The 16704-nt window shown below is 48.6% G+C and overlaps 1 protein-coding gene across 7 annotated transcripts in view; it reads left to right on the top strand.

The window, feature by feature from the left end:
- The window catches only part of LOC144179017 (zinc transporter foi-like), a 101833-nt gene that overhangs the window by 61639 nt on the left and 23490 nt on the right, over positions 1-16704 (top strand). For 4 of the 7 annotated variants that reach the window (XM_077707181.1, XM_077707187.1, XM_077707186.1 and 1 more), the window contains exon 2: positions 14632-14761. In XM_077707181.1, coding sequence (XP_077563307.1) covers positions 14639-14761 — 123 coding nt within the window. In that variant the 5' untranslated portion in view covers positions 14632-14638. Of the gene's footprint in view, positions 1-495; positions 840-9569; positions 9864-11969; positions 12041-14631; positions 14762-16704 lie in introns of those variants that run through there. The other 3 variants (XM_077707182.1, XM_077707185.1, XM_077707180.1) reach the window with 3 other exon arrangements.

The raw sequence follows: 16704 nt of genomic DNA, 5'->3' as shown, positions 1-16704 counted from the left end.
TAACTTCGCATTCGCGTGATTGGCTAATCCGGCACTTCCAGGAGAACCGGAGGTGATCGAACTCTGAACCTACGCACGCAGTTTCAGCCACCCCTGATCATCATCTTCTTCTTCTTCAGAGGAAGTTGACTTTCCTGCAGTTCGTTTTGGGTGGACTACAGACATTAGTGAGAGACTGAAAGCTTCAATTGAAAGGGATCTCAAGCACGCGATATAGCGCGTCGCGTGTTAAGTGACGGACGGCTTACTCTCGCCACCAAGTGTTGTGCTCTCAGCAACGGTGCACCGTTGTTAGGAGGCCGGCCAGGAACAGGCGTGTTTCTGTCGTTGCTCCGGCGCACCATCCGTGTGTGTTGGTGGTGGTGGCAGCGTCGCCGCTCGCGTGGTACGTGGTGCCGCCACCGTCAGCGCAGGTTTGTGGCGTAACGCCTTGTTGTTGTGTTTCTGCCGGCTGGCAGGCACTCTCTCCGCCTTCCAAGACTTTCTCGAGCCAGTGCGTCGGCCGCTCAGAACGTCTTCGCGCTCGCCTAGGTGCGCACCTCGTTGTCGTCGGGGCGGGGTATTTTGTTCCGCTGCTCTTCGCGCGTCCCAGGCGAGGGGAGTGAGTGAACCTGTCTCGCACTGTTCTTGGAAACGTTTGTTTTTCTTCGCCGGTGTCCACGCGGGGCCGGTCGGCCGTGTAGAAGTTTAAAGTGTGGTGTCTCCGCTCTCCTCCTTCGCCCGGGCAGCAGCAGCAGCAGCAGCCCCCTCGTCATCGTCGCGCATTTTGGGTGCCCCAGCTGCGCCGTCGGAGAGGTATCCGAGTGCGCTGACTGACGGCGACGGCTGCCTCCTCCTTGGTAAGCTTCCAACTGGGTCTTCTCCTCTCTGAGGCGGCCTCGCGGCCACACGGCCCTTGCCGTTACGCCGGCCGCCTCTCGCATCTCCGACGGCCTCTCTGTTTGAAAGTCCCGTTCGTGCGCGGGGCACAGTTAACCTTTGCGCTTTGCCGCGCTAGCTTTTGACACGTTGTATTCTTGAACGCCGGATACGTTTATCGCCGGTGACGATTCGCTTTCAGTGTGTGCGCGTCCGAGTAAGCCGCCTTGATGCCCGCTCTTATCCGCGTTCATCACCATCCTCTTCCACTGCTCCCGGTGCTCCCGTCCAACGGCGGGATGAATCGTAGTGAAGTTTCGTAAACGTGAAGCAGACTTGTGTTTCTCAAGCCGAGGGTGTATATTCGCACCCCTTTCTGCTACGCTAATGGATATATGAGAGCGCCGTCGTTCAACGGTTGAATATGATGACGACGCATCGTGTTTGAACCTTTACCAGCCTCCTACGCGAAGGAATTCGCTGACGAAAAGTTCGTTCTTCCTCGCTCTCTCTCTCTTTCTTTTTGAACCTCTCTCCGTCTCCTTTTTGCATAGCCACTCGAAACGACTTGATTGATTGTAGGGCTTAACGCGCCGACGCAACGCAGGCGGAATAATTTTGACCACCTGGTGATCTTTAAGCCACCCGAAGCGTACTATTATGACCAAAATGAAAGGGAACGCAGGAATGCGTGGCAAACAGCCTCGAAACCGACTCGGAGCGATACGCGGATGGCGCCGTGAAAAAAAAGGGGGGAATGAGGGCGCTCTTCTACTAACTGTTCGCACTCTCACCACGCTGGAATTTCTACAAAGCAGCAGCTTACGTCATTTCGCCGATAATACGCTATCGTCCGACAGCCGATAAGACGCACGGCGGTAATGGCAACAGTTGTTGGAACAGCGTCCCCCTTTCCACTTTGTTTCCGACGGTGGCCGCTGCGTATCACTCATATAGCTGGGTCTGAGGGTGTTTTCTGCGCGTTCCTGTGTTCTCTTTCATATTGCTCGTAATAGTACATCACTGCATTGCGTCATGCTTGGGGGGGTACTGTGCCAGTGATCTAAACTGAGATATGCTGACGTCGCTTTTCAGCGCATTTCTTTTTTTTTTTTTTCTTGCCTTGTGCGTGTTAGCCTGTCTGGGCAAGGCGTGTCGAGGTGTCGGATAGGATGCGCGCCGACGTTGCGTAATTCTTGCGTGTCGCGCAGTAACTGCTCGTGTGAGAGAATGATGCGGCTTTGCAAAGAAATGCGTCGCTATTTAAAGACACGGACAGGGCGCGCGTGGGCGACCCACTGAATTGTTAAGAGTAGCCAGCGGAGCCGCAGTCACTTGTTGCTGCGTGCGCTTTCTGCGCTGTTCGCACACTTAGTCGTCCGCAGTTGTTACTAGTATTCCCCTGTGCCATGGCCTTATTGATTGGTTAATTGTAGTTTTTAACGCGCCGACGCAACGCGGGCGATGAGGCGTGCCGTAGTTGAGGGCTCCGGATTAATTTTGACCACCTGGGGATCTTTAATGTGCGCCGAAATCTCGAACACACCGGCGTTCTTGCTGCCATGGCGTTATCTGACGACCTGGAGTGCCGCGCAATGTTTTCTTCTCTGTTCTTCCTGACAGATAAAAATACGTTTCTCATTCGAGAAAGAGAACTTCTTCCCCTATGCTTCAAAAAACACACACATGCACGTCATACATACATACATACATACATACATACATACATACATGCATACATACACACATACACACATGCATGCATATATACAATGTGTGAGGCGGCTGTCTCCACTTGGAGGGATGAATAAGTGTAACGAGTGATTTGCGTCCCGGAGAGCGTTTCTGAACAACCCCCACCCATCATCACCCAGTGGCATCAAGCTTCTCTTCTGCTTCTTTTGTACACAATCATCATCGTCGTGTATATATATATATATATAAATAATACGTCACGGGGCATTGTGGTGGGCAATACCACTAAGCGCCATTACACAGGACCAGAGACGATGACGAAAGTGCTGGTGTACCCTGCGCTGACTCTATAATGGCCGCCATGTAAATACTGCACATAGATCGTTCTACCTTTTAATACATCGCTTCATCTTCAACCATGGTTCGAGTCATTTGCTCTGCCGCCACGTTACAATATATATATATATATATATATATATATATATATATATATATATATATATATATATATATATATATATATTGTATCGGAAGCACCCTCCACCAGTGTTGCGTCCTGTCAAACAGGGACACAGGGAACTTGTCTTCGCGAAGACGCAGGGGCAAAGCATTTATTAGGCGAGGCGCCTAATTTCTCAGGGGACACCACAGATTGGTACGTGACAATATATATATATATATATATATATATATATATATATATAATCAGAAAAGAAAATTTCGAACAAGTTAAAACCACGATTGTTGCCAACGATATATATATATATATATATATAAATACCGCATTTGTTCGCATAATGATCGCACTTTTCTTCCAAAATATTTGCGCAAATTTAGGGGTGCGTTCAATACGTGTGATAAGTTTTTCGCCAAAAAAATTTGAGCACAGAAAAGGCAAGGAAGTTTCGGGTCAAAGATTTTACGATAGGTCTCAGGAACACAATAAAAATAATAAATATAAACATAATAGAAACTCCGCGCATCGCCGCCAGCCGTTTTGCAAATTTGCGCAAAATGCAGTGTTTTCATCAATTACGGAACGCGCCGGAACGAGTTTGCTGCGAGGTGACAACAGGGCGACCAATAAGTGGCGGCCGCTGTCACAGTGCCGGACATCAAAACAGACATGGAGGCCGACGCAGCAAGCTGAGCGCATTTTTTTTTCTTTGTCTTGTGAGTACATTATGCGCATTTAGTGAGTTTTTTCATCATCAATACTGAACGCGTGCTCGCTAATATCGGCAAGTCTGCGGCAATAACATAGCCATGTCCGCTTTGCAAGGGAAGGTAGCCGAGGTAATCACGATCGTCATGAGGTAGGCTTGGCACAGATACGACATACTGCTGCGGCAAGTTCAGGGTACGTTCATTGCGGGGGAAATTGAATTTTGACGACAAACTTTAGGGGTGCGATAATTACGCGAGTGCGATCATTTTTAGAGTAAATGCGGTATATATTGTTGCTTTGTACAACGAAGATTCAGCTTCAAATGGGGGATTCAGATGGCTTAAGGTAAGAGTGCGTTTGTAAACCTGTGGGCGAGGCCTTCACACTGTGGTGACATACTCAGGCTGATGCTGACGATTATGGCACGTTACAGAGGGGGGGGACGAACCGCTTGCTTATGCAGTCATGTCTCGTTAATATGGACCGCCGTTAAATGGACACCCCGCAATATGGACGAAAATTTCGGCGACCGGTCTCCCGCCATGCAGTTCTGCCTCGTTAATATAGAAACCCGCAGTCCGGGCTATGGACGACTATTTGGGGACGAAACGGGTAAATACAGGCACTTCTGTCTCGTTATTATGGACACGGGTCCACAAAGCAAAAAAATAGAGAAGATGACTGCTGGCCACCGAGGCCCCAGCGCGTACTAGGAATTTACTTCTTGCTCGGAACGCTCTTCATTCGAGTACCATCTAATTAGATCTAGAACATTCGTGACCAGCGAAGAACACTCTAGCGTAGTGACGACAGGGTGACACCCTTTCCCCATAAAACAAGATTGCCTAGCGCGGCATACGCCGGAAAGAGCAAATCAAGAGGCTCAGGACGAGATAACAGGACGATAACAGTTCGTGCCAACTTTCGTTGCTCATCAAAGGCAAGGCTACTCTTCTCTGGTCAGTTCGGTGGAGGCAATGGCTGTTAAGCGTAAACTGACCGAGCTTTCCATTATTTTTTCTTAAACGATTATTCCTTAAGAGCTTTTCTTAATCGAATATTTCTTAATGTTGGTGTTTTTAACCTCTATTCGTTATTATGGACGACTCACATTATGGACGATTTTTCCGGGAACGGAGGCGTCCAAATTAACGAGACATGACTTTATAAAGTTGGCGGGCGGGCATGTTGCTCTTGCGCAGTAACAGGGTTATTAAGTCGAATTCGTGTTCACCTTTATTAAAAAAAATTTACTTCGACGGCATCTAGAGAACCGGCAAAATTATATCAACTATAGCACACGCAACTCGGAAGACTTAGTGTCGAGTCGTTTACGGCAACCCCGTAAAATGTGGTGTATATGTTTGCAGTGTCTTGGTGGGAAGCTCGTTCCCTACTTTTTAGGCATCAAGAGCTTGTAGTGAGCCATTCATGCTTTGAAGTGCTAGTCTTCGTCACAAAACCCCCTAGAGTTCATTCTGATCAGCGAAATAAGTTAAAGGCCGACTGAAATTGTAGCTCCAGCTTTCGAACTCCTGGGACCTGATTCCATCGCCATTGGTGTACTGACGAGTGCTCCGTATTTCGAATTAGGCGAAATGTATTCGAGCACGCACTATGTCAGAGAAATTTGAAAATGGGTTTCGGGTGCCAGTCAGCGCTTTTCGTCATTTTATGTCCGAGACGTTGGCAAGAGAAACTGCGTATCTTGCAGGTGCGCACGTGTTTCGTGTGCCGCTGTGTTTGGCAACGTCGGGCAGAACCTCGTATCCAGTGAGAATGACTGGAGCGAACGCGTGAACATTCTCTGGTTCTGTTAAGAGGGTCCTGGTACAGCGGCTGTGCGTATTTCTGAGTTCCTGAATGTTTTATTTCAGACAGCCGAAAAAAAAAAATTACGGGGGAGATGTTACCGGGTAAACACTGTAATGAACACACACATGAACACACATCGTAATGAACACACACCGTCACCTTTTCACCGAAAACAGCAGACGTTGAGACGCAGCGTTTCCGACCCATAGAGTACTCTCTGGGGATCACGTGATCGTTCCGCCGTAGCTTTGTTATGGGTAGCCCTTCGTTAAAGCGGGTGTGATTTACTCTGCGCGCTGCAGTAAAGACCGCGAAACACTTCGAGTGAAGCGATATTTCGAACACATCGATTTTATTGCCACGAAGGTTTACTGTATTGGACTTCAATCAGCGAAGAACGTTAGGAATGGACACGATGTCTATTCGCATCACGCCGTTTTTGCGAAAGGAAGCGATAGACTCCGGTTATCCCATTTAATTCCATTCAGACGTCTTACGCCTTCGCTCTGCAGAGCCTTTATAAGGTCATTGCGTCGATTGGGATCAAGAAAACGAGCAATTCGCTTCTATATTTCAGTGTGTCTGCTCGTTCGTCGGGCCGGAGGCCCCCGCTGCGAGTTTGCTGAAAGCTTGGCTATGCGAATGTAAGCTTGTATCGACTGGTTCCTCGGCTTTTCCTTCTTTCTACAGTCTCTCTCTCTCTCGCTCAGCCGGCAGTTTTTTGTTCTTAATTTTCGAGTTGAACGCGAGGCCTTCAGTCGCGGCGGGCGTGCTGCGCGCAGCCTTCTCGGAAATTCAGCGCGAGGAGACAAACGGCCGGATCGCCTGCTTTCTTGGGCGTGCGCTGCGGCAAAAGACAACGCGTGGGCGGCTTGCTCTTGAACTTCACCGCCGGATCCGCGGTGGTGTCAAGGAACTCTTGGTTTTTTTTTTTTTTTTTTTCTTCCTCCGAAAACGCTTGGGCGCGCTTTAAAAGCCGAATCGCGGAACGACTAGTGGCGCGCGCTCCTGCGTCTGTTTTGAAAGTTTTCATTTCTGGCGGGCAGCCTTGAAGCAGTTCACGGCCACCGTCTGCGAAAGCACGCCTGCTCGACGCGTGATTTACGCGTCCATGAACTTTCTCGTGATTAGCTCGCGCACTTTTAAATGCTCAAGTAGTGTGTTGTTTGTTTTTCCTGTCGAGCGTGTATTTAGCCCTGTTCTCGCCTCATTTTACGCTCTCATTTGCATTCTCATTTACGTTATTTTTTATACGTACACGCAAGGGCATGCGTCAAATGCGGCAAAAAAAAAAGGGAGGGGGGGGTAGTTTGAGGAATTCGGCACGTAGCCTGGTCACCTTATGCACTTGATGTGTGCGTGTACATTTGACACTGCCCATTTCAAATGTTTGCAAGTGCATCGCTGTTTACAGCAAAATCGTTTTACTAAACGAAAAATTGAAAACAGCAGTCTGTATTCGCCACCTAATTCTACCCTAAGTATTGGAAGCCGTGACGTCAGAGCCTTGTAGTGGCGTCTGACTTTCGGGACCATCGGCGCCCTCGTGGGAGCAAAGTTTGCCCGACGCAGCGCGAGTGGTCCGTGACATTTCGCACCTAAGAATGCGACGATTCTTTTGTTGTTGTTTTATGTACGAACGATTCACGCAATGTCAATGTGTGGCGGAATCGTGGTTGTGCGTGCGTGCGTGTTGCTAAATCGTTGGCTTTCGCATTGCCCAGGCTGTCCATGAACGTTTTCAGGCGATGACACGAACGTAATGCAATTGTTCAACATTGGCTTTCCTCGCACCTTCCGCCTCCTACAGCATAAATTACCGTCATACTTTTATAGTTTTGCCTTGCTGGTAGGTAACCCTGTTCTGTGGCCTTCACAGCAGTGCAAGTGTGCTTGCTGTGGAGCACCCTTTAAAGGCAAGCCTGGACGGAACTGGCACGTACATGATGTACAGCCGACACGTTCCCTGTAACCGCCAACGTTGTATAATTCCACGCTTGCGAAAATCGGCTGAAAACTTTGCGCGAAGGCTTTCATATTCGGATTTCCCTCTCTGCACGATGTCGTGCCTCGAAAAGAGCCTGCAAGAACGGGTCCGCGGGGAAGGGTCTTCGGTTCGGATCAAAATTGACCATCTGGCTTTAGTTTTGCTTTCCGGTACACTTTCCTGTGCATTTTGTGCCCGGATTTGCGCACTTTTTTCTCCATCCTGTCAAGACGCGGCTTTTTTCGGCATTCCGTGACACGCGTGCGGCATGCGCTTGTGGCGGGGTTTCTCTCTCTCTCTTTTTTTTTTTGTCTTGCCCGCGGGACGGGGTGGTACGCGTTTTAATGCGTAAACATCCCTTGCGCTTTGCTAGGCAGATTTGGCGAAAACGCGTCGCGCCCAGATCGGCGTAACCAAGCAGGGAGGCGGAAAGCTGTTTCGAAAAAATCTACCTTGGGGGCGATTACTAAAAAAAAAAAAGGCCTTCAGCCTTCGTACTACCTTCCAGGCTGTCCTCAAATCCACGCAATATTTCGCCTACATGTTTGATGCAAAAATGCTTAATGGTGCTACTGGAAATGGTTTTTCAGCACTGCATACGTGTAAAGTAGTGAGGCCAACTGAAAGAAAGCTTCGCGTAAAGCTTGGTTACCGCAAAGCTGGCTCTCCCACCGTTTTATGTATTGAAGCCTACCCATAAAGCAGTAGTAATGGTAATACTATTTTTTTTTAATTAGAGTTCTTGCGTGTTTCGCGACGTTAGACACTCAGCAACAATAACATGACCAGCACAAAACTCGACGGCGTTACACTCGGGGAGAAGTGATGCTCACGTATTCTGACGTCATCAGAGAAAACTTAGGTACCCCGTTAAGGTGTCTTTTTTTTTTTTCGTGTACGTAACTCTGCGTAAACGAGCTGTCGGTGTCGTCGCTCGCCGACGGTCATCGTTTTGCGCCTGCCTGGGGTTGGGTTATCCGACGTTAAGCCAACGTTGTTGTGTCGTGGTTAGCAATATGTTTCAGGTTGTATCACCGCTGGTTAGGCAGTCAACGTGAGCAAAAAAAAAAAAAAAAAAAGGCTTTTGGTTTGTTTTGTTTTGCATTGTGACTATGCAGTGTTTTTGGCGGGCAACGAATGACGTAGATTGGTATTTCGCGCCGCTGCTTCTTACCAGCGCGAGCAGTGGTACGGGGTGTGGAATCGTGAGGAATCGATGTGTTATCCGCTCCCCTTTGAAGATTCACACGCGCCGCATATGCAATGCGAAAGCAGACGTCAAATCTCTGGCAAGCATACTCGCAGAACTCTTCGCAGAGCTCACCCCGTTGTTTGTTCAATCTTCGCGCTCTTGTGTTGCATTGTAATCGTGTGGCCTGTGTAGACCTTCGTCTTGTTTCGCACGAGCGGTCCGTGCCTAGACTCCGGTGTAAACGAACACGCTGCTTATCCTGTCCTGCTGCAGACTGTGAGGGTCGACGATGAGTCTGGTTCGGGGCTTGCGCCTCCGAAAGAAACTTTTCCGAAGCACTTTCACTACGCGCATAAAGAGAGGCGCCCTTGGCCCTTCCGCGAAAGCGGGCAACATCGCCGCGCGGCCCCGATTCCTCGATCGCACACGCCCCCCGTCACGCGCTTATTTATACACCAACGTACACACCCGCCTCCATTCGTCTTCGCTAAGTTCCATGGTCCCGGGTTTTGCGGTATCCTCAAAGGAAAAAAAAGAGAAGACTGACTTCTTTTTGCGTTCGCCGAACAAAGAGGCGAGTGAGATTTCTGCGCCGTTGAGTCGAATACTGTACAGCTCCGATGACGGCGGCGGCGGTGATGCGTTCGGCCATGCATCACTGAAGCCTAGCCGGGGAGGAGCGTTCGATTGGCATTCGATTCGCGGCGCGTATGTAGGCCAGTTGCGCCGCTCGGGAAAGCGCCCTTTTCCTCCGAGGCTCAGCAGCGTGCCGTCCCAGAAGACGACGACGGTGTATCGTCTGTCTCACAGAAGTGCCGCCGTTCTGCGCACGTACGTGGGATCCGCCGCCGTCCTATGGCGACGAAGACGACGCCTTCCTTCCTGTCAGACGACGACGGCCGGACGGGTCTCGACTGACGTCGGCGACGACGATCCCGTCTTCCGCCGGCGGAAAGAAGCGCGTGGCGGGAGACACGCGATCCCGCTTCGGGAGCAGCCGCATCCCGATTGGACGAAGGGCTTGACAAAGGGGCCCGCACACTTGTACCTGCCGGCCACTTTCCACACGGCACTTGTGGACGGAGGAAGTTGTCTCTGCGCACGGTCGTCGACGGCTGCCTGGTGACGGTTGCGGGACGTGTGCAAGAGTACGTATATAAGCCCCGGGCATTGGCTCCGCCGCTCGTTGCCTTCTCTGGGCAAGGCATGCCGCAGTGGAAGATGTATGCTAGTGAATGTGTCATACTATATCGCTGTATTCTCTATCGCAGCGTGACATCTACTCCAACCGACCATTCGTCTGCGCCTGATTGCGTTAAGTTTGGGTGCGAAAAATCGACGCGGAAAACGCGCGATAGAAGTGGGTTGATATCTTTCGAGGAGGCCTTCGTTCTACGGTTACAGTGTACTAGAAGGTAGAGGTGTGTCGTGCGGGGAGAAACCAATGGAGAACGCTGGTCTCTTTTGCGATGAAAAAATTGTATGGAGCGCAGGCTTTCCCCAGAGAACTGTTGTAGCCAGTGCCCCCTAAAAGTTTTTAAATCAAACTCAATTTGGCGGGTTTAATTTAACAAACAAAACTTCTGAAACCAACTGGTAAGCGGGCGCTGCTTACAACAGGAGTTCCTCAGCAGAAATTTTCATCGTAAAAGGGATTTCCGCCCCCCCCCCCCCCCCCCCCCCCCCCCTTAATCGGCCCTGAACGACACACCTTTCTGTTCTCTAGTACACTGTACTACGGTGAACGCAAACTGGCAGTTTTGTGTTCACGAGCCGTGATCGCTTATGTTGCCCGTTCGGATCCATAGTTTCGTGTTACCGTTTCGTTCGTTCATTTACCCGTTGGAAGTAACCGAGGGGGAAAAAATTCGAACAAGAACAACTGCACAGCACAGTTTCTTTACGTTCAAGTCTCCACACATCTTGTTACAAGGTCTGGTAATGAGAGTACAAATATTTACCAGAAGCGCGCCATTGCTTGATCTCCACGAATATCTTTCTGCGATTTCGCTTGTTCGAGCGCGTATTTTTCGTGTTAGGCCTAACCTATTCCGCTCACTGATTATCCAGAGGCACTTCTGGTTCTTGATAGTGACTCTACTCCAACTAGTCACTGAGTGGGATCGGTTTGGCGAGTTGGGTAAAAATCAAGTCACACTGCTCCCATAACAAGACCGCCACCATTATACAGTTCCATTAAGACCGTTGCCGCGTTCTCAAAAACTTTTGGCCGGTCGCGCGGAGCGTCAAGTTTCGACATTCAGAGGCTTGCCTTTTTCTCTAGAGCAAGCTGCTGCATGCAAGACGGACGAGAGCAGGTGCCATTTGACCGCTGCGCGGCTGACTTTACTCAGTTCGTCGTCACGCCTGTTCTTTAAAAGGTTGAGTCCCGCAGTCATTTTACGATCGGCACCTGCTCGCATGCACCTGGCGGCTTAGGGCGGAGCTGGAAGTCATTCAGCTAATCTCGAGCAGCGTGCACATATGCTTAAAACGTTCCAATTTTCAGCAAAAATACAATTACGCAGATTCTATCAGGCACAGCGCTTACGAATTTCGGGAAGCGAATAAGCTCTGCTCACGCTCTTTTTTTTTTTTTTTTTTTTTATGTGGTGCGTCCATATTTGATCCCATGTCCGAAGCCGTACCGTGTGCGGAAATAAAGAGTTATTGCGCGAATTACTCCCGCGAGGAATTCCTCAATACGTAGTGCGCAAGCACTCCGACGCAGCCATCTCACTTATACAGAGTGCTCGTACGCCTTCTTACGTGGTTCGTTTCCTATCGTGAGACAGCATTTATCTCTGTTCTGCTTTTATCTCGCATCTCTTCGACGCCGCTTTTAACCCCATGCTGCGTCTTCTTTGCGAGTAGGCTTCACCGCCATACACGGAGGCGATGTGGGAAAGCCGGCGTCCGAACCTCTCTAACGTTGGCTTACAGCATTGCTTGGAAAACTTTTTTGAGGGAAATCATCAGCAGTCTTGCGTCACAATATGAAACCGCGAGTTTCTTTTTCTTTTCTATGTTTGTTTTATAAGGGCAATGCGTTACGTTACGTACGGACTTCTGATTTTTCGAGCGTAGTAGCCCTGAAATGCTTACGCAGCAGATTTCCCGCAAAGCAGTGCTATAAATGTGTATGCAAAACAGCAGGTGCAGAGGGTGCGTGCGGTGGTAAGGGCGCGTTCGCGCTGACGTCTTGTCTACGTGCGCTGCCGGTCGTTCGGCGTGACGCGCCATTTCAGCGTTGCGTCTCTCCCGCGAACATGTCTTTCCCGACGCTGCCAGCGTCGCGCTCCCGTAAGCAGAGCGGCTTCCCTTTGTGAGTACGCATTTACCGCCCATCCGTTTTGTATCTTCGTTAGCGTTAATTGTTGCACTCCGCGGCGCTTTTGATGGCGGTGCGCGCCTTTAGGAAGGGCCAGTTTGCTTGTCGCGAAACCGCGTTTCGTTTTGTGTTTTATTCCGGAAACTCCAATGAGCTGTGTGTCTTCCCACCGTGCATGTTCTAGAAATAAAGGAGGATGAGCGAGCGAGCGAGAGAGAGAGAGAGAGAGAGAGGGGGGGGGGGACTGCAATTTATCATTGCAGCAAATCGTGCGAACGGGCCTTTGCCTGAACGCGAATAAAGTTTTTTTTTTTCCTTTAACTTATCTTGCTTAAAACAAGACCAAGTCGCGGCCGTGTCATGCTGTTTTTTTTGGTTAAAATTATCTTTCGCTTGTTTTCTTGTTTCTTTCTTCGTTTTTTTTTTTTTCTCTCTCTCTCTCTCTCTGTATAGTCTGTGCTCCACTGCTCTCCATGGAGTTTAGGGCCAGTCAAATTGCCTGCCAGCAACTTTTCCTCCCTTAAATATTCTCCATAAAATTGTGTCTTATTTTGCGGACCGAGAGCTATGAACTCGTGCAGTGATTCATTCATTCGAACAAGGGGAACATTTGATATTGATGTGTGATGACCACACCTCTGCTCGCTCCTCAAATGAAATCGCAGCGTATAGTTGATGGGGCAGTCATGATTTGCACAACAGTTTCTCTCTGAAAGGTACAATTTCTCTCTTTCTTTCCTTCTTTCCTTTCTTTTTTTTTTTTTTTTAAGTGGTTTGGGTGCGTTCAGAGCAATGGCCTATGCTTGGTATATATTCAGGTAGCAATAGATGATACTGCGAGTGCAAGCAGCAATGCTGGGGTGTTGGTGCACACACTATCCAAGATTAAGTACACGTCTTCAGAACCCAATTGAATCATCTGGCAGAACTGTGATGGCACTCGGCTTTCCATCATCTTGCCTGCACTGTTCTCAAAGCTGCTCTTTGTACGTCTCCCATGCACCAGACAATGTGGTATAGGCATTCATGTGTTGTGTGCAGTCATATGCCCATCTCTGCCTCATCTTTTTCGCCCCTGTCATCCTCCATCTCCACTATTCTTTTCCCTTCCTGGCCAGTGTGCGCACAGTACCTGGCCAGAGCTCGTGTCTTCAGGCTGACCTCTGTGCTTTTTAACGTCCAGCGAAGGTGTTTGAAGTCGCTGCGCTTCAAAATACTTGTGCGGCCCCGGATGTGGAATAATTTCTCTGTGTAGCGTTTAGTCTTGTTGCGAATGACAAAGCTGGGGGTGTAGAGTCTCACTAGAGATGGTGCTCTTCTGTGGTGATGTTGAATGAATGGTCTCTTGCAACTCTGTCGACCCCCTGCTCCCCGTAAGGTCTGAAGACAGCCGAATGCTGATGTCTTTTGTAAGACGCAGGTGCTAAAATCGCCGTAACAATCTTGTGATTGGGGGTAACAGGCTGTGTAATCTTGTAGCTGTGCCGGCCGTGTAATTGCAAGACATTTGTTGTGTCATATCTGCTAGCACCGTTTGTCGTATGGTTAGTGTAATTGCATTCTCAAAGTGGCTGACTAGTTGCCAACAGAGCTGCTCAAGTTGTGGAAATATCGCTTGTTGCGTCTCTTTCGCACCTCGGCATCAGTAGTACACCATTCGGGATTGCTGTGTTGACTGTTCGCTTAAGAAAATAAAATGTCCAACAAGTGCTGAGAAGGGATTGGCATTGAGGCACGAAGAAGGAAGTTTTTGCAAAACCTGTGCACCTCAACGAGGCTCTTGTCAATTTTAGTGTGGCCATGATTGGTGTGCCTTTGTTGCGGTCCAGTTCATGGCATGAACTTCTGCATCTACATATCCAGGCTGTCTTTGTGGTTTTAGACCGTTTCGTGTAGAAAAAAACACGGTAAAAACTACGAAGTCATTGCAAATAGAGGGCACTGCAGGTTTAAAAGTGACATTTGCAAGGGGTAAGTGTACAGCTCATCACAAACCCTTACACGGAGCCTCCCAACATGGCCTGTGCTCCTAGTTGCATTTCCTTTTGGAATGAAGAATTACGCATCACCACTATTTTCCAGCCACTTTTGGTAAGATAGTTCATCACATGCACCCCATTGTTTTTTATTTAACGTTGCCTGGCTGACTGGCTATATGGCAGTCAGACAGATCGCCCCATTGTGGAGAGTTGAAATCCTTAACTACTCTTCTCCAGCTGTGTGCCGTTCCCGTGGGGTGCGGGGAAAGCTGCTTCCCTTCATTTGTTTCTGTGTTTGTTTGAGGCAGTTTGCAAGAGTAGCAGTGGCACCTGTTTACCAATTCATTCGGCATGACGACGACTGGGTACATTACTAGCCTGTGCAAAGCAGCCATACCTACTGTACAGTATGACCGATAAGGTGCAGTGCCTAAGGAGTTCTACTGTTTCACCAAAACGAGCACATGCCTGTCCATCCTGCCTGGGGCTTCCTGTGAGCAACTTTTAGTGCGTTTTTTGGGTGCGCGAGCGACCTGTAGTGTGCTAGAGTGCAGGAACGATCGCCAACTTGTGTATTTATCATCCTTTTCTCCTTGTCTATTGCAGACTTGCCATGCGAGTGTTCAGCTTGGAGGATCTTCACAGGCTGGTGGCCACCCGGTGCCAGCTGGCCTGCTTGCGAGCTGGGCTCCTCTGCCAGCAGCGTCGCCCAGGGCACCCGCCTGCTAGCGGGATGGTGCGTTCGCTGTTTGTATTTCCCGCCAGGCGCCGCACTTGTGCCTGGGTACAAACGGTACCCCAATCCTCCGCTCCCTGCCTTTCCCATGCAACCCTTGTCACCAGGGTGTCGGAACGAAATGTTTTTCATTCCGGTTTATGTGTCGTTCCATAACTAATAGTTCCGTTCCGGTTCAGCTCTGGAACGAAATAAATAATGGTTTGTAATTGTTCATGTTTGCATGCAAGACAAATTTCAGTTTGTTATTATTATTATTTTTTTTTTTCATTAAAATGTTTTGCCTGTACAAGCGCAGTTAAAGGGGCCATACAGACCAAATGCAAGTTCGGTTCATTCGTAAGATCGCCTTATTGGAATAACACTGGCACCATGCACTTTTAATACAAACTTACTCAAATTAAACAGGGGTTATAAGCTTGCAGATTGAGCTATTTGCGCTTAAATTTAATGCGTATTCTTTTTGTAGCAGCAAGAATGGTGGAAAAGTTACGAATGCACACATAAGCATAGAAACACCAGTGCATACTGCATGCACTGTGCTGGTTATAGCTGCACAGGCGTCCGGCGCATTGTGCTTACACTGGCAAAGTGGCATGAGCGACATTGTCTTCTGTAACTCTGTTTGTCGAACATACCCAGTGTTTCACGAAAGGAGTACTATCAACTGTAACAAACATTATCCAGGCACAAATCCGGTCAAATACAAAGCGAAGGTAGACAGCGGTCCCGAGCGGTATGGTGGCGCCATCTAGGACAGCTGACAGCAAACAAGGTGTTTTGCTGTTCGCTGCAGCCCTAGCTAGTCTGCGTACTTGCATTCGCTTGAGTACTTGCCCTGGATACGTCATCGCAGATGCGACGAAACACACTATTCAGCGGGAGCATCAATATTATGGCTTAAATTGCTTAATTTCTCAGTGAATAAAGCATTGCTTGCTGCTGGACAAGTGCTGGGGGCACTATAAAACACCAAATTTTTCGAATAAAATAAACTTGTGTTTTGTCTGCGTGGCCCCTTCGAAAGATTTCTGCAGATAAATGCGAGAGCTACCGTCCCTCCGTGTGACCAATGTATTTAGTACAGCCTTTGTCAAAAAGTCACGAGATTATATGACAACAGCCAACTGTGCGACCATCTCAGTATAATCAACTTTACTGGTCACCACGCTGCCCAAATACACGGGTATTTTCTATACCTCCCCCTTGATGGCAGCACTGTTCGGGTGTAATCAGCTGTATTTGTAACGTGCGTCGTAAAAATGTCCTAAGGAAATGGGAGGCTCGAATCTCAGCTTCAGGTTGTTTTTCAAAAAAAAAAAAAAAAGGCATGCCTTTTGTCATCCAACAAAAGCTGAAACCGTTTTGGCGTTCCTTTAATATTCGCCTCAAAATGGTGCAAATCTGCTACGAGTTCTGACACACATTTTTGCTGATATGTGTAGGAGAAAGTGAACCAAAGTGGCGAAGCACACTTAGTGGTGTCACACGAAGGGATTCGTAAAACATTAGGTACTGCTAGAGTGCTGCCCTTAGTGCAGTTGACACCACGTCTAGTTTGTGTGGATGAATGATGACTATGATTTGCCTAAAAGGCGTAGCTTTGCACAACTGCTTTCAAACTCTGTCGCTGGCACCCTGCATTTGAAATACTAACATTTCTCTTTTCTTCTTTTTTTTTTTTTCAAAAAGGGTTGCATTCAATCAGCATTTGGAATAGGCCAAATAGTTCCCCTACGAAGTGAGGTAAAGACCAAGTAAATAAACATCTTTCTGACAGTTCAACTTGAAAAGGGTGGTTTACAGGCTACCCTAGTTATGCTTGTGCAATTACTTCGCTAGACACTTTTACCGGGGCCAACTTAGTAGAAAGTTGCACAAAAAAAAAGGAGTTTCTGGTGTGTGTTTATCTGTGCAAAAAATTCTGTGCCCTTTCACTCCGT

Source organism: Haemaphysalis longicornis, unplaced genomic scaffold, assembly GCF_048455015.1.
Source record: "Haemaphysalis longicornis isolate Haplotype H1 unplaced genomic scaffold, Haemaphysalis longicornis Haplotype H1 scaffold_4, whole genome shotgun sequence".
Lineage (NCBI taxonomy): Eukaryota > Metazoa > Arthropoda > Arachnida > Ixodida > Ixodidae > Haemaphysalis > Haemaphysalis longicornis.
Note: the sequence above shows the minus strand (reverse complement) of the source record. Positions and strands in the feature narration are given on the sequence as shown.